The sequence below is a fragment of the Nicotiana sylvestris genome, chromosome 6 (assembly GCF_000393655.2).
Source record: "Nicotiana sylvestris chromosome 6, ASM39365v2, whole genome shotgun sequence".
In the NCBI taxonomy this organism is placed as follows: Eukaryota; Viridiplantae; Streptophyta; class Magnoliopsida; order Solanales; family Solanaceae; genus Nicotiana; species Nicotiana sylvestris.
The window spans coordinates 30586983-30605662 of record NC_091062.1 but is presented as its reverse complement, the minus strand read 5'-3'; the positions used below and the strand labels follow the sequence as shown (position 1 = coordinate 30605662).

The 18680-nt window shown below is 33.8% G+C and overlaps 2 protein-coding genes across 2 annotated transcripts; both read left to right on the top strand.

Moving 5' to 3' along the window:
- Positions 1–3087: 3087 nt before the first annotated feature.
- On the top strand, positions 3088–11277 carry LOC104213859 (subtilisin-like protease SBT5.3). Its single transcript, XM_070147944.1, has 11 exons — positions 3088–3219; positions 3385–3494; positions 3593–3690; positions 4035–4199; positions 7535–7643; positions 8682–9222; positions 9344–9441; positions 9650–9895; positions 10010–10124; positions 10227–10440; positions 10588–11277. Exons 1-11 carry the CDS (start codon positions 3148–3150, stop codon positions 11121–11123), a joined length of 2304 nt encoding a protein of 767 aa, XP_070004045.1. The 5' UTR covers positions 3088–3147; the 3' UTR covers positions 11124–11277.
- A 1445-nt stretch (positions 11278–12722) lies between these two features.
- LOC104223294 (ras-related protein RABB1c) lies at positions 12723–18069 on the top strand. Its single transcript, XM_009774707.2, has 7 exons — positions 12723–12772; positions 12930–13006; positions 15170–15309; positions 15554–15636; positions 16266–16470; positions 16563–16631; positions 17764–18069. The coding sequence occupies exons 2-7, from the start codon at positions 12961–12963 to the stop codon at positions 17854–17856; spliced, it is 636 nt and encodes a 211-aa protein (XP_009773009.1). The 5' UTR covers positions 12723–12772; positions 12930–12960; the 3' UTR covers positions 17857–18069.
- The last annotated feature ends 611 nt before the right edge of the window (positions 18070–18680 follow it).

The window sequence follows — 18680 nt, the reverse complement described above, 5'->3', positions numbered from 1 at the left end:
TTTTGATTTTTCAGAATATAGTATTTTTGTTATGGTTTTATTTCTATACAATTTTGTCTTTTTTCTTCTAAATTTTAAAGTTTATAAAACTATTCATTTGTTATGAGTAAGCTTATTAACTTTTCAAAACTCTAAATTTTGATGATATGTTTACTCTATGAGACTAATGTTTCGACCTCAACTTTAATATTTTTCTTCTACTATTTAATATTTAATGTAAGTTGACACTGCATCCATGTGCGGAGCTAGGGTGGCACAAACGGACTTAGCTGAATCTCTTTTGCTGAAAAATTATATTTTATATACAAAGTAAAAATTATCTTTTTATGTATATATAATACATGTTGAACTCCCTTGACTTCCTCGTATATTTATTTTTTATATTTTGAATCCCCTTGGTAAAAATTATGGTTCCGCTACTGATTGCATCACATAAATTAGTAGGACAGAGTACTCAAATTTGTTAATGCAGTCTTTATACTCTTATTTATGCCTTCCCCTCGAAATCTTTTATCGAATTAGTAATAGTTGGATATATTATTGCAACTTTTAATTAGAATCCAATGTTTTAGAAATATAGTTTGAACATAAATTTATTCTTTTCCTCATTTTTATGAGAGTGGCAGTGAATAGTGAGAAGGAAAAGTACAAGAAAAGAAAAAAAGAAGCTGGAAAGGATCTAATGTTAATGCACTTTGCAATGGCTAGATTACAGCTCCGATCACAAATCATTTTTAAATATTTCGATTCACATGGATAAAGCTATTTGCTCTCTTTCTTTCTTTTTTTAATATTTCTTTCCGTCATCGTGTTTAGTGGGAAATTATATGTTTCTCTCCAATCCCAAACGAATTTTAAGTGCCACGAAGCACATGGATGGAATATAATATTCCGAATTACTTAGGGGTCGTTCGGCAGAATTAGAAAAGAATGTACGCATTAGTTTTTAGTATTACTAATTCCTTATTTGGTATATTTTTTTAACAAATAAATGTATTACTAATACAAGTATTAGTTATACAATCTATTTGGTATTATCCTATATATAACTTATACATAGCAAATCATCGTATTAGCAATACCAACGCTATTAATGCATGTATTAGCATGGTTGCGTTAAAGATAAAAGTACCCTTAAAGTCCCTTAAAGCTAAAGAATATGGAGAGCATTTTTGTAAACAATTAATTTTATTAGAAATTATGCAATGCATTTTAATTTTTAATAAAAGACCATACCAAACCTCTGTTTTAAAAGGCAGAATTGGGACTCGCCCCGGGACGGAGCATTCTCGTAAAACAACCCTGGGCTTATGTGCGAAGCTTAGTTCCGTGAGACTTACGCCCCGGACACGCCCAACGCTCAGCGTACTTGGCTCGCCTAATAGAACATTATGCAATTGTATGTAACTAACCTTGTAAATCCTTAAATTTTCTTAATAAATCATTGACTATTCAAAATTATTTTTTTCTTAATCATAAATCATTAAGTCGAGAGTACTTTATGTCATAATTAAAATAAAATTATTGTACGTTATCCACTAAGACTGTTATGATAGTTAATTTTAAATAAATCTTTCATTTAAAAAGTATTTATTTATTAACTTTTTATGTCTTTACTATATAATAGTCCATTATTTTTTATAATTATTTTTCTAAGTATTATTTTTTTCACGTTTACGAGATACAATACTTAATAATTTAATAGCTCAGTATTAGCTAATAACTATTTACAAATAATTAATTATCATGGTATTGTATGGTGAATTATGTGTCACTTTATTAACTTGTTGAAACTTAAAAATAAATGATGTTAGAGAATCATATTGAAATTGTGAATTATGTTTTTATATTAATTCTCTTTCAAGTAGAAAGCATATTAAATAAAAGGAGTATTTAAGAAAAATATCAAGTTATAATATCGAAATTCTTTCAAGATTCATTACTCCTTAAGAGATATATATAAGATTTCGTATCGAATACATAACTTTTGATGTTTGAGTTGTAATGACGTTGTAGCTAATATGCATATTATGATATATGTTATACTTTTCGTATTATTCATAGTTGAATTCTACTTTATAAATATTTTAAATATATTATTTGTTATAATTTTGTGATTTAATGTAATTTTATAATTATTTTTTATTTTATACTATTTTAAAATTCTTGAAATTAGTAAAATTTAAAGATCCGTGGGACTTACGCTCCATGTCTCAGGGCTTACGCCTCGCCTCGTCAGAGGTAAAACGCCTCGCCTCACGCCCCCGCCTTTTAAAACATTGTACCAAATAATGAATAAGAAATAATCTCTAATCTCCACATACCTAATGCTTGCATTACTAACTCATGCATTACTAATCCCTCCATTACTAATACAGATTATTCAACACTTTTCTTATACACCCTACCAAACGCCCCTAATTGGAGAGTGAAACAGTACATAAGCAAGTGCCATAAAAATATAATTATAAGGTAATTCCTTCCTAAGGTCCCGTAACAAATGAAAGGCAATATCTTCTATATATATGCTAATAATTTAATATATTCAGAAAGTAAATCCAAAATATCTAAACAATATTCATGAAATTACACATAAAATTTTGGTAAATGCTTTAGAAGTCTTCCCTTCTATTATATGATCTAGGTCTAAATTAAGTCAAAAGAATTGGATGCATACAACATGCAATAAATGGATTCATAGGCCACAAATAATAATAATATTTACAATCTTTATAAAAATTCTTTCTAAAGTCAATGATTCTTCCAAATAAAATAAGATCTAAATTTTTTTTTTAATTCATTCTAAGGTCAGTGATTCAACCAATAAGAGCTCTCTTTAAGTACAAAGGCGGATGTAGAGTTGTAATAGCGGGTTCAACTGAATCCAGTACTTCCGACATGAAGCATAAATTTATGTGTAAAAATTCACTAAAATTGTAATAAATAATAGGTTTGAACCCATAATTTTAAAAATATAATAGATTCGTGACAAAAATTCTTTAAGATGGAACCCATAGAGCTTAAATCCTATATCCGCCTCTATTTAAGTATATAGGAACTGTGAAACGTATTGGAAGTAAACTCCCTCATACTTTTGAGGGAAGAAGAACTGAAAAGGAAGAAGAAGAAGAGAAAGTTGCAGAAAATATGAAAATAACGATATGTCTTCTTTCATGTTTTTTGGCTCTATTGTTTACACCCACATTTGCCATAAAAAAGGTAAACATACGTACCTGTCATTTCTCTTTATAAATTGTGAATATATCATTACTATTTGCAGCATTATAGCTCAAATAAAAATCTAAATATAATTTTAGAAAATCATATTTTTCGTCGAAAAGTTTCGAAATTGTTAGTAATGAAAATAATTTATGTTTTACATAGTCATACGTGGTGTACATGGGTGCACATTCACATGGAAAAGACGCATCATCCATTGATTTTGATAGAGTTACTGATTCCCATCATGAGTTTCTTGGATCACACTTAGGAAGGTAAATGAATATTGTCAAACTTCCGCTATTCTTTTTTATTTATGTGAAATCCGAAATCTTATTAGTCTTTTTTTCTAACATGCTTGAAATCTCAACAGTATTGAGAAGGCCAAGGATGCAATTTTTTACTCTTATACTAGACACATCAATGGCTTTGCTGCTATGCTTGAGGATGAAGAAGCTGCAGCATTATCCAGTAAGCTTTCTGAAATGGTTTGAGTTTTCCAACTACTACCCTTTTCCCCCCTCTTTTGCTTCAATTCGCATTTCTCACTGTTCAAAGGTGAATTCAGGGTCTAGAGTCAGTGAATTATGTAGGCAGAAGGGTACAATATCGGTTAAATATTAAATATTCATGAACAACCTTATAAGCGATATTCCTAAGTTCCCTACTTGTTATATATTTACATTTTAAGTTTCTTACAAATATATAATAGTATATAGTTAGAGCAGAAGAATAACAACAGTGAAATTCAATTGAACTGACAGAACTCGCCTTAGATTCGGCTATGACTTTGTCTATATGAACTTTTTTTGCAGAGCATCCGGGGGTAGTATCAGTATTCTTGAACAAGGGTAAGGAACTACACACAACCAGATCATGGAACTTCTTGGGGTTGGAACATGACGGAATAATCCATGAAAGCTCTTTATGGAAAAAGGCTAAATTTGGAGAAGACATCATTATTGGCAACATTGATTCTGGTACGGGTTGTTTCTATTCTTACTTTCTATATTGGTCTCACACATCAGTTCATTTTCTGTGTCACCATGATCCAATTTTAAGGTCCTTTTTCACGTAGTGCTGGTTTTCCCCATTGGATTTACTATATATTGCTGGTACAACAGTAATATACCCAGTATAGCCGCACAAGTGGGGTATGGAAAGGGTGGTGACTGATGTGTATGTAAACTTTATCCCTACCTTGTGAAGGTAGAGAAATTGTTTCCTATAGATATCGTCTCAAGAAATGCACAATCACATTAGTAGAATAAAGAAATACAAAAAAGAATATCTATTTAAAGAGAAATAGTGGAGAATCTTATATCATAAAAAGTATGTAGTATTAGAGCCCGTTGGGATTGGCTTGAAAAAAAATAGCTTTTAAGCACAAAAGCACTTTTTAAGTGCTGGAGCTTGTTTTATAAATAAGCAGTTATGCGTTTGGATAAAAATGCTGGAGCTGAAAAAAAGCTGTTGAAATATTTGGTAAACAAGTGTTGGTAAGCATTTTTTCTATTAAAATGACCGAAATATCCTTAAAGCTATTAACACTATAAAGAAGCTTATTACTATAATATTTTATTTCAAACTTATTAATATAAATACGAAATAATTAATATTTGAACTGATCACCTAAGATAATTTTTATAAATATAATTGTTGAACTCTTATTTTTCACTCTTTCAACCATATAATTTTTTTATTTATTTCTTGAAATTCCAAGCTTACTGGAAAAACATATGAAATGACTATCCCATTTTATTATTCTATTCCTTATTTGAACAATGTAAAAATTCCTAATATTTAGGAAATCAAAATAAAATAAATTTGTACTTCTTAAAATTATTTGAAAATTGTACGTATAGTTAATTAGAAATTACAATGCAACTAGAATTGTTGGTCGCACACGAGTTTAAATTCTTAGAAAAAAAAATCAAGCACAAGTACAATACTACAATCTATGTAAGAGATATTAAAGTTAAGTATGTTTAGCAAGCTTCTTCTATTATGACTTCGCATGTATATCAGTTTTATTAATTTATAATTTTTTTTATAAAGATTTACAGATAATTATTATATAAATAAATGTTTAATCATTTTTATACTAATATTTAGGACTATTTTCCCTTCCTTTTAGGTTTAGGAATCCTATTTCCTATCTCATGTTTTAATTATTTAGTAAGAAAACTTCATTAGGTAAATGTCGTATTCACCTTTCAAAGCAAAGCTAAACTTCAAAGTAAGTTCACGTTCTGACAAATTTTAAAAGTTTGAGTTGGATATTATAATTATTTCAAAAGTTTGTGAAGGACATTTTTGGAATAATAAATATTATTAGGGACAAGAGGGTAAAATATTTGGTCAAAGATAGTTGGCTTTTAAGCTGGAAAAAAAAAGTTGGGATCAACTAACTTGTGGCTTTTGGCTTTTTTAAGCCACTTTTAACTTTTTTTTTAAGCTGTTTTCTTTTTTGCCAAACACTCCCAACATCTAAAAATGGCTCTTAGTATATAGAAGTCAAATTCTTTTTATTATAATTAAAAAAAATTCTTTAGATTCTTTCTAATTTTTTCTTACCCATCTTTTAACTTCTTTGATTTATATATAATTATTTTTGCAATTTCTTATTGTACATGAAGTTGGCTAGTAATAAGTTGCACAAATGCACGTGGATCATTGACTTTATTGATGTAAGATCCGGAATTTCTTATTACACTAATTTTAATATTTGATAATCACCTTCACCTTGGTGTGAGTTAGCTAGTGTACGTCTAGAGAACAATAAACTATTATAATTTGATTATTTTATGTACCAGTCGACAAAAAAAAGTATTTTGCGTATCAAGATCTGACTATCCTTCCTACCTTGGCCATTCCAATTTCACATACGGCTAGGGGCGTCTCAATACCATCCGAGGTCTAAAGCAAAGCCTTAATAAAAGGCCTTATATATATATATATATATAATGAGCATCGTTGTTTAAAAAATTAGACAAGTGTGGAATGAAAAAAAATGAGAATTTGGTTTTATAAAGTACAAAATATTGAATGAATTTAACCTTGATTGCATCACAACTAAAATGCGACCCTAGAAAACATTATCCCTCCATCCTAATTTGTGTGACACTCTCTTTTTTAGTCTTCCCTAAAAAGAATACCTTTCTATATTTGGTAATAATTCAACAGTAAATTTTTCTCTTTATCCTTAATGAGATGATTTCTAGCTACACAAGTTTCTATGATTTGTTTAGATCACAAGTTTCAAAAGTCCTTTTTTTAAAAAACTTCATGCCCAGTCAAACACCTTCATATAAATTGGTACGGCGGGAGTATAATTTATATGAGGAAAATAACTGATAAGTTAGATTATTAGATATAGTTACATGACAATAAAGTAAAATAATTCAGTAAAAATGTAAAATAAGATTGGCAGAAAACTAATTTGGTTATACTAATCATAGGAAGAAATCAACGTTAATATGAAAACAAAGAAATAAATTTATCAATAATAAGCGATAATTATATAAATTATATACTACATATAAAAAAATAATAATTTTGGGGCCCTTAAATTCTTGGGGCCTAAAGCATGTAGCTGGCCTTGCATACGACAACGACCTGTCTAATTTAGAAAGCTTGCTTTATCGACCATGGCTGCACCTTTCACCAGTTGAAAGAATTTGAGGACCCGATTATTAATTTAGACTAAAAAGAACTGAAGAATAATGATTGCGTCCATCACTCAAAATTTAAATCTTGTGAAGAAACTTGTGCAACAATTATGCATAGCTCAACGCCAACAAGAGTTCATTATTATTGTTTTCTTATAATAATTATGGTCGGGTCAGCTTAGCACACCTAGACTGTTCCACTAAGTATTTGTCATTTATATATCGCACAAATAACGAAAAATTCTGTCTACCAAGAAAATTGGCCAAATCCAAATGTCTTTTAGGCTGGGATTTGAAATCTCTTCTCATATACTCGCTTGGTTTTTATTTCATTTCATTTATAACTAACCTCCACTTCCAATCAAACTCCACTTCCAACCAAGACGTTGTGAGTTCGAGTCCCAAGAGCAAGGTGGAAGTTGTTGGAGGGAAGCATGCCGCAGGCTAGGGGTAAGGTCTGCGTACATACTACCCTCCCAAAACACCACTAAGTGGGATTATATTGAGTTGTTGTTGTTGTTCATTGACAAGTAAGCCACACCCTTGAATAAATCAAGTAGTTCATTTTCTTTATATTTTCTTTCTTAAAATGTAATTGATGTTTCCTCAAGGCTCGCCTTTTTTGTGTGATGGGGTTGGAGCAGGAGTTTGGCCTGAATCAGAAAGCTTTAGTGATGAAGGAACGGGACCAATTCCCTCAAGGTGGAAAGGAACTTGCCAACATGGTACAGATGCCAGTTTTAGATGCAATAGGTACTCTATTTCTATTTCCATCTTCTCTTTCCCTTTTCCCATTTTATCTGCACTGCTCTGTCAAGATAGGATAGTTTGCTCTTTTGGAAAATCCTCCTCAGGTGGCACGCTCTTCTTTTGAAATATATGTCCTATTTATAATATTGAGTTGAGACGGGCTTAAATGGGACATGAATAATGAAAATTCATGTAGTCCATCCTAACCTACTTGAGATTGAGGCGTATTAATAGTAGTTGTTATTATAGTATTTCTCTTGAAAATTCATATAGTCCGACCTAATTTGCTCGAGATTGAGACGTATTAGTAGTTGTTGTTATTATGGTATTTCTCTACCCATCGTGTGCTTTGTTGGATGAAATGGAAACTTATTTGGAAGAGCAATCTCTAATTGGAAAATTTTGTTAGCCTTGGAGCAACGGTAAAGTTATCTCCGTGTGACCTATATGTCAGGGGTTCGAGCTGTGGAATCAGCCATTAATGCTTGTATCAGGGTAGATTGCCTACATCAGACCCCTTGGGGTGCGGCCCTTCCCGGACCTTGCGTGAATGCAAAATGCTTTGTTCACCAGGCTGCACTTTTTTTCTTATGAAGCTTTAGAAGATGATAGATATTGATATCTAGTGCTTGTTCTTTAACCTATATTTCAATGCTTAATAGTTTGGCTTTGAACAACAAACTTTTACCCTCTATCTGCTCTGTAGATTATCATATCAAAGTTGTCTTCACTAGCTATGCTGTTCACATATAGGCATAGAAGGCAAATAGCAACTTGTTCAATCAAATTTCCTTAAGTATTCTCCCTTCGTTTTACGAAAAAATCAGACCAAAGTTTAGGATTTGAGTAGTGTATTAAATATGGATTCTTGGAAATTGTGAAAATTATATTAAAATGATATGACGCCAAACATTTTGGAATGACACAAACAGAAAAGTTCGTCATATAAGTTAGAAAGAGTAAAGTATGATTTATTCAGCTTTATGCTAGCTTAAGATCGAGATAACTTTTGACTTTTGGAGTTTTCGTCAAATAATGAAGGAAGTTGATTGGAGCAAGATATTTCATCAACGGATTCGCTGCTGCAGCAGGAGCTCTCATCAACTCCAGCTTCTACACACCACGAGACACTTTAGGGCATGGATCGCACACATTGTCCACAGCCGGTGGTAATTTTGTGGAGGGAGCTAATATTTTTGGGTATGGCAATGGCACAGCGAAGGGTGGATCACCACGAGCACGAGTAGCAGCTTACAAGGCTTGTTGGCCTCCTATTATTCCAAGCGACTCGTGCACTGATGCAGATGTCTTGGCCGCCTTTGATATGGCAATTCATGATGGTGTTGATGTGCTTTCAGTATCAATGGGAGGACTACCTGTACCATATGTCAATGACAGTATTGCTATCGGTTCGTTTCATGCTGTTAAGCATGGCATTGTTGTGGTAACCTCGGGTGGTAATTCTGGTGCTTTTCCTGGTACAATAGCCAACACTGCACCTTGGCTCATCACTGTCGGGGCAAGCACCATTGATCGCGTGTTTGCCAGCTATGTCATCCTGGGAAACAATAAGCGCTACAGAGTAGGTTTCTCTTGTCCGCTATTCTTATTGTCATGTTTTCGTTGGGGGCGAGCTTTACTGCAACAGTTCTCACGCGAGGCTTGGGCCGTAATTTAACAGTATTCAGGTTTTTGTTTTATAGGGAGTAAGCCTTGCAACTGAAGCAGTGCCCCACGGCAAGTCCTTCCCAATTATTACCGGCGCATCTGCTAAACTTGCCAATGCAACAGACCTAGCTGCGTGAGTATTACTGTCTTCCCCAGCCAGATTCACCGTTTAATTTCCTTGCCGGTATATATATATATATATATATATATATATATATATATATATATATATATATATATATATATATATTATACTTTAATAATACACTGTTATACACATATTATACATATATTATGTATCGCCTGTGCTATTTAGTGATAACTTATATGTGCTTCTGCAGTAATTTTTGCATAGGTGGGACTTTGGACCCTAAGAAGACCAAGGGGGCTATTTTGGTTTGCCATAGAGGGGGTAGTCCAGGGTTTGATAAGTGCACGCAAGCGACTTTAGTAGGCGCAGTTGGTATCGTTATACTCAACAGTGCATTCTTTGGAAACGAAATGTATGCTGAACCTTATATCTGCCCTGCAACGCTTATCAGTTACTCTGATGCACTTGAAGTCTTGGCTTATCTTAATTCAACAAGGTATAACAGTCTAAGAATCTGGCATTATGCTAAACATGATTGTTGAATTAAATCTTTTATGGCACGACAAAATTAAGTTAGCATACACATGCCTTAACCATGTTGTGTGAACAGGAAACCTACGGCTTACATTACTCGGCCAACAACTGAATTGGGAACAAAGCCTGCTCCAATTGTGGCTGCATTTTCATCAATTGGGCCCAACAGGGTTACACCAGAGATACTTAAGGTTTGTTTCTTATTTTTTTACCATTTTAGTATTGTTAGTTTCAAGTTTATTAGGGAAAATAATTTCATTTCAATGAGTATTCATATGATACTATCTTTCCAGCCTGATATCATTGCCCCAGGAGTGAGCATAATAGCTGCTTATACTGGAGTACAACCGCCTACACAAATGGGTTTTGATGATCGCCGGGTTAAATTTAACACAATGACAGGCACTTCAATGTCATGTCCTCATGTTGCTGGTGTCGTTGGCCTTTTGAAAGCGCTCCATCCAACTTGGAGTGCTGCAGCCATCAAATCTGCCATTATGACCTCCGGTAGGATTACATAGCCCTTTTAATTATACCATTGAAGTTGCTGGATGCAACTTTTCTTAAATTCTTGATCATTAGAATAAGAACTAAATTAGTTATATGGAAACTTTTATATGATTTTGATGCCTTGATACTCTTATTCTTCTGCAGCAAGAACGCGAGATAATACTTTCAAGCCAATGACTAATTCAACTAACCTTAAGGTAACACCATTTGCATATGGAGCGGGAAACATATGGCCAAACCGCGCCATGGACCCTGGCTTGGTTTATGACTTGACGATCGATGATTATATGAGCTTTCTCTGTGCCCAAGGCTACAATGAAACTCAAATCAATATCTTCTCACAAGGGTACTTCAAATGTCCCGAGCCAATTAGTTTCATCAATTTGAACTTACCCTCAATCACAGTGCCCAAGCTCAATGGCTCAGTCGTCGTGACTAGAACTTTGAAGAATGTAGGATCACCGGGCACTTACAAAGCTCGTATTCGCTCCCCAGCTGGAATTTCTGTTGTTATTGAACCAAACACTTTGGAATTCAACAAGATTGGAGAGGAGAAATCTTTCAAGCTAACTCTGAAAGTTAGAGGAAATAAAGCTCCAAAAGATTATGTGTTTGGGCAGTTAATATGGTCTGATGGCAAGCACAATGTTAGAAGTCCCATTGTAGTGAAAGCTAGTTAAGAATGTGTTTGGTAGCTTTCATTTCTCTGTTTGTATAATATTATTCATTGAGCTCAAAGTATTCAAACAGTTTACTGGTCTAATAAATAGTTTGTCAACATCATAGTTAGTTTTCAGCAATGTAATAAATGGCAATCATCTTAATTAATCTTAATTATTGTTCGTTTCTTCAAATGCTTTATCACAGAATGTTTTTGTGAATAGCTCAATGAGTAATAGAATTGTTGGTGAAATTACAAGTAATTACAGTTGAAAAATAAAATGAAGTAAATAAAAACCTAAATATCTCGCTCTCTTTAAGGAGATTCAAGTCCACCGAAGTAGCATCTTCACCGGTCCAGCACTAATACCCTTGACTTGTCCCCTTCAGGATACAACAACCCGACAACATCGTATGACTCCAACAAACTCTGGACAAGTTGTTGAGTCCAAAGCTCCACCAAAATGAACACCTTCCTGCAACATAAATAATATTCTCTTTCGTCGAGAATAACTAGGAGAATTAGATTTTCTCTTTTTCTTAACTCTCTTTTTCACTACACCAATTTAACTTTTTTCATACACACTACCATACTTTCACACACCAAACACAAGGAAGAAACACCACTATTTATAGGTGTAGAATCTCTTCCATAAAATAAATAATAAGGCAGTGGGATAATAAAATTATAGAACATGGTTGGTGGTTATAAAATTTAATCTTTAGTGAGTTATTTGTGGTAGATCATGACATTAGTGGTTTCATGAGTTATACCAAAGTAATAACCATTTTCTTGCTAATTTATAACCACTACCTCACACGAAATAATGTACTTTAATATTAAAATACTCTAACGCCAACCAGAGCTTGCATTCTATTTATAGTGATATTTACATAGATGAGATAATTACATAATCCATATGAGATGAGTAGACACGAGAGTAGATAAGAGTCCTAATATGTCAATTATTGCCCCAACTAAACACAACTTTATCAACATTTGGCATTGATGGTAAGTAGCAGCGGAGCCAGAATTTTTATCAAGGGGTATCAAAATATAAATAATTAAATACACCAAAAAATCAAGGAAAATCAACGTATAGTAAATATACATAAAACAAAAAAAAATATCTAATAGTACAATGTAATTTTTTGCTGAAGTGGTATCGATTGATACCCCTTGATTGAATATGGCTCCGCATGGTAAGCATTTGATCCTAACAACCATGCGTTAGCATGCGATTGGATCTAACCTTAATTCCCAAAATTGTATGATTATATCTCTTATACCACGAGACATCCCCTTGCAAATAAAAGTATCTTGTATACTCTATTTCAGTTTATATGTCTTACATTATTTTTTCTTTAGTGTATTCTAAAATAAATATAACTACATTTTTATATTTTTTAAGTTTTTACTCTCTACATTCATATTTTACCTGTAAATTGTAATGACATTCTATTCTAGGAATAATTTTTAGCGTGTTATACGCACACTTAGCTTAGGTTCACAAGATTTTAAAATCTTATTTTTAAACCTTGTACCTAGTCAAGTAAGACATAAAATGAAATGAGAAAAATACATTAAAAGAAACCTTTCGGTACATAAACTTCGTTCTTTTTTCCTCTTTCTCGCCACGTCTCAACGGGAAGAAGGAAAAGAAGAGAGGTTTTTGAAATTTTTACAGAGCCATTACCCCTTCTCTTTTCATCTTCTTCTGAAATATCTGCGATTTCTATAATATATAATCTCTAATATACTTTAATTATATATATAAATCATATTTCTCCGGCTCATATACATTCATCTACTATTCTCTCTTCAGATCTCCTTCTTCCTTACGTAATTCGTCAACCATGTCGTACGCCTATCTTTTCAAGTATATCATCATCGGCGATACCGGTAATTTTCCTTCAATTTTCAATTTCGATTGGCTTTTTATTTATTTGATTTATATCTCTCTTTTCTTTTTTTATGTTGATTTCCTTTTTTTTTCTTTGCATCTGTTTAAAATGTTTTCTGCTTGATTACCAATGATTTTACTTTAATTTATTTGCTCTTCCTCACTTTTTATGGATCTGGAATGATGTGGAATGTGCAATTGGATGATATAATCAATTTTCTTCTATTGAATGTTGGATTTTATGATTTCGTGTTAATTCTACGCATTTCATATCTCAGTTGAAATCAATGATATATTCATGATGATTTGACAATTAATTCTTTCTGATAGAAAGGATTTGGTTAGGCCAAATTTGATGTTTTTGGTCATTTAGATATTTATGTTATCAAGTAAAAGAAAGTAGAGGTTCAGTAGCGTAAGCCTAGGTGGGGAGATAGGAGGAACCCGGTGAAATAGTGCGTGCATAAGCTGGCCTCGACACAAATAAAAGCAGAGGTTCAGTACGTGAGACTGTTCTTAAACTGCTTATATTTGAAGTCTGGTTACTCTAGGTTCTTGTGTCAACGCAAAGTCTTGTGGATACAGTTAAAAAGATTACTCTTTGCTATGTAAATTACTTTTCTGTCATTAAAAGACCAATCGAGAAAATCATATTTTCGAAGCTCATCACTTCAATAAAGGCATTGAAGTCAGGAGGCCGTCCCTATAAAAGTCCGTCCCAACAATTTAGCCAGAAAAGAAAAAAATTTGGGGTAGAAGTTAAGTTTCTATTGAATTGAGTAAGATCCTTTTGAATAGAAGATGCCCATGAAAAAGAATTTTTTAGAGGAAGATTAAAAAAAAATTCAATGAAAAAAGTTTTCGAAAAAGTAGCAGGTTCTAGAAATATTACAAATTCAAGGTGAACCTTAATTTAGAGTTCATTTATCCTTGGTAGCAGGCCCATAATGTCTGGGGACAGCAAGTTAGGAGCCTTAAATTGACAATAGTCGAAGGGAATTGGGGAAATAAAAGAACTGATGAGGCTTCTGCATAGCCGCTTTTCCTAAGTGCAATCCCTGCTTCCTCCTAAAGTAAATTCCATTATAGAAGCACATATTTACTTTATCAGTAAGGGCCTTCTAAAAGGATATATATATTCTAAGTTTCAATAGAAATATAATCTAAGAAAATATGATGACATTCCCCTCCTCTCTTTTCTTCTCCTCCCTCTCATCACTCTCATCATTACTTACAAATTTTTCTTTTTCTGCAATTTCTCACAATCTGGCTATCCTCAACACAACTTAAAACATTATAGTTTATTTGAGATGGAACCTTAAAACATCATAGTTTAACCAGCTTGTCAGTCCATATTAGGCACAATCATCCCCAACCTCCATCAGGTTGCCTCCATCAGGTTGCATTAGGCATGAGAATTGATTTCTCCTAGTTAGTTTTGAAGATTTTTGATTCTTTATTACTGAAGTTTAAAAATTCCTGCATCATTTGGTGAGTAAGGCAAGAAATTGCATCTGTAGAGTTCTGTTTATTCAGTGGCTTAGGTTCGTATTACATTCCACAATCTGAACCAGATAATTGTTTCTCCTAGAAATAGAACACCTCTTCTTCTTTGACTTGTAGGATAATTTTTGACATGAATTTGCTGGCTAGGCACTTTGTAGAATCAATATATAAAGGAATTTGACCATGAGAAAACGGAGTAAGAAAATAGTTCGAAAATATGTCTGAATTTTTGCATATGGTCAAGTGATTATTGTAAAACTGTCAAGGCTCATAATAATAAAAACATGCTTTAATTGATGAATTACATATGGCTTATGGTGAAGATGGCTACTCGGGACTGTTGCCACTATATCACTACAAGGAACTGCCTCGTAAACACTCTTCGTCTTAGGGGACTCAAATCCCTGTAATGAGAATCTAAACTATTGAAAATTTATGTGATGGTTATTACGCTGAGTGATTCCTCATGACTTGGTATTTTTTTAGTCGTATCTGCATACACAGAAAGCTGTCTTGCAGTTTCTAGTTTGCCCTTTGCCAGTGTACTTTGCCCCCTAGCATTTCTTATAATCATTTGGTTCTAATATTTTGTATGTGATATTGGTGTATGCATTTATTAGACATCATCCATAACTTTACAATGTTTTGTTGCACAGGAGTCGGAAAATCATGTCTTCTGTTGCAGTTTACGGACAAACGGTTTCAACCGGTCCATGACTTGACCATTGGGGTTGAATTTGGGGCTAGGATGATCACAATAGACAACAAACCAATAAAACTACAGATATGGGACACGGTTTGTGACACATCTTGTCTCTTTCTCTTTTACTGTTAATATGCCGGATGTCCAAAAAGTGCTAAATTAGACCACAGTTCATCTGATCATCTTATTTTGGTCATTTAGGAGCTTGAGACTATCCTCATAAATGCCTTATATTCTGTCCTAAGCAGCAGAGTCGTTCTTACTGTTTTTGTTATTGTTTGCATGTGCGATCATTTATGGCTGACAGCCTGATTCTAATGAATGCTCACCTTTTCAGGCTGGCCAAGAATCATTCAGATCTATCACTAGATCATACTACAGAGGTGCTGCTGGGGCACTGCTTGTTTACGATATTACAAGGTATTGTCCTGCATACATCTTTATCACATATATGCATGGAATCCAGGTTAGTCAGCATAACTTTGCTTGCATATATTAGGATTACTTCTTGATATGTCTTTTGACTTGGATCCAATTTTCAGAAATGTTTCTTTACACAAACTTTGTTGCCCGGAGATGTCATTTGTAAGGCAGATTTGGCTGCATCTGCAGTATAGTTTGTAGCCTTTTCTAATTTCTTTTTGACTTATTTGATTGTAAAACAATATTAAATGGTGTTCTGATGATGATAACTTTATGTCCTTGACTGTCGAAGAGAAATTTAAAAAGTTTCTATAGGTAATGATAACACTCTATTGTCTTGCATCATAAGTTTCTCTCTTACTGGACATTACTGAATCAATTATCTTTCTTCTGTATTAAACTTCATCTGGGAGTAAGTTGTAATTGACACATCTTTGTTTCGTTGTCTCCTTCCATCCCTCCATCCCTGGATGCTGATATGTATAATAATTGGTTCCTGCATTATTCTATTGGTGATCATCTGATGATTCCTTCACTCTTCCTGCTGCTGTAAATCTAAGTACATTTGTCTACATTAATGTGTTAGTGATGAAGTGATGATTTTCTTTTCTCCAAAACTTTTATAGGAGGGAAACGTTCAATCACCTTGCTAGTTGGCTGGAAGACGCAAGGCAGCACGCAAATGCAAACATGACTATAATGCTGATAGGAAACAAGTGTGATCTGGCTCACAGAAGGGCTGTAAGCACAGAAGAAGGTGAGCAGTTCGCAAAGGAAAATGGCTTGATATTTATGGAGGCCTCTGCCAAAACTGCCCAGAATGTTGAAGAGGTAAGAAATCCTATATTCTGCTACTTCTCTGGAGCTTTGAGAATGTGCGATGGCCACCCTTTTCGCTAAGAAATTCTATTGCACCTTTTCAGGCATTTATCAGAACAGCCTCAACTATCTATAAGAAAATACAGGATGGAGTGTTTGATGTATCAAATGAGGTATCCCATACCCTGTCTACATTTGTATAATCTGCCTAATGTTTATCGCTTTGTGCACTGAATGTTGTTACTTGTTGGAGAAAAAGTAACTTCTGTGGAGATATATTAATGTATGAGAGAAAACAAAGTAAGACAATTCGGGAGTAAAGAAAAATACTATTGGCACATCCCGTGTTACCATGTAGAAGGACTTATATGGTGCCTTCTGATCCTACTGCCAGATAGTACTTTCCTTGCTTATTTAAATGATAAAAAAGATCTAGGGTGTCTTCATTCCTCTGGAAAACAATACAGAGTTTTATATTGAACTAATTAGTTCAACGGACCAATACTTAAAACAAAACAATATCCACATTTGGGGGACACCCCCCTCGCATCTGACTTGTCCAACCTCCAAAGACGTATCTATCTGTGCTATGCACAGCTTAAATGCTGTTATAGCTTTTTGAAGTGAACTGCTAATTTGCCTATCTTGTAATCTAGTGTGAAGTTCATTTATATAGTGATCCAGTTTACTGGAAATTTGGTTAGAGAAATTAAATGTTTTATAAAGATTGTATCCAATTTTTGATTGGCAATTTTTTTGCACCTCGATTGCTTTTTTCAGAAAACTGGGATGGCAATCTAGAACATAGGGATGAATATACTAATATCCGATATACAGGCAGAAAAATATATTTTTAAGATACAATTTTATTAAAGTCATCTGGATTTGGGCCCTGTCATCCCAAAAAGGATTTCAACTTTTGTGCAACACTTGAATATAGAACTATGTCCAGTTTGCTTCCACTAAATCTGAATTTTGGGATTTTCAGACACAGTTTAGAGTTTTGAGTAAAATGAGGCTCTTTAATTAATATAACTTTGACTCCTAAAAGTACCATTTATGAGGAGAGGGAGGAATTTTGATATACCTAAATGCGAACCAAATTCCAATTCATACAAGTTAGGATAGTGACGATGCTTTCTTTTCATGGGGTTGTTTTATTTGAAGAGAGGTGAATGAGTTGAAAGTTATTTCAGAATCTGGTTACTAGGGAGCTTGTTATTGCTTGTTTTTGTCAAATGGTGACTTTTTGTTGTGTATAAATCCCTGATCTAAAGAGTTCAAATTTTCAATCGTCTTTTGCAGTCATACGGAATAAAAGTTGGGTACGGAGGCATTCCTGGGCCATCAGGCGGAAGAGATGGAACTGCTTCTCAAGGAGGAGGTTGTTGCAGCTAAAAGTGTAGCTTTATTCTTCAAATCTGATCATGTCCTGTGGTTATTTATTTGTGTTTAGTGTCTCAACATTGAGAGGTTTATTCAATTTGTTTGTTTTATTGTTAATATATCTGCTCAAATATAATCAAACATCAGTAATATGGGACTAGTCTTTCTTCTTTGATTTCTCCTTGTAATATTTGACATTATCAAAGGTGTATAGTGTTTCATAGATCTTTTGTGTTTGATTGAAATTCACTCAACCCCTCATGCCCTCCCCTTTTCCTATCCGCCCACCAACCCCATTTTGTCGAAACGGTTTCTTGGGCGTAACAACGGGGATAAGAGATCACTTGTGTTTGCATGGATTTGCCACAAAGCCAGCAAACATTGCCCCAGCGTTAAGGCAATTGCGCGGGTGCAAAGGTTTGCTGGTTGGCCAGCTTAACGTCGCCGAGTAACTGGGAATAAGCATATCCTGCTGACGGGCTAAAGTGCAAAAGTTGGGAAAGTTAATTCCCCTCCAAGCAAAGGGCTCGCGTAGTTAGCAAAGGGGGAGAAATTCAAAAATAGTCAGATTTACAACTGGTCGTTCAAAAATAGCCCAGTTTCAAAAGTAATTGAAATTTAGCTACTTTTCATGTAAAGATAAATCTGAGCGAAAACATTGTTCAAAACCCAGAAAATACGCCAGTGTATTATACTGGAGTTCCAGGATAAGTGTGCTGGAACTCCAGCATAATATGATGGAGTTCCAACATAAGCACACTAGAACTCCAGCATAATATATTGGAGTTCCAGCAAGTATAATTGTCCAGTATAATATACTGGAGGTTGGAGCACCG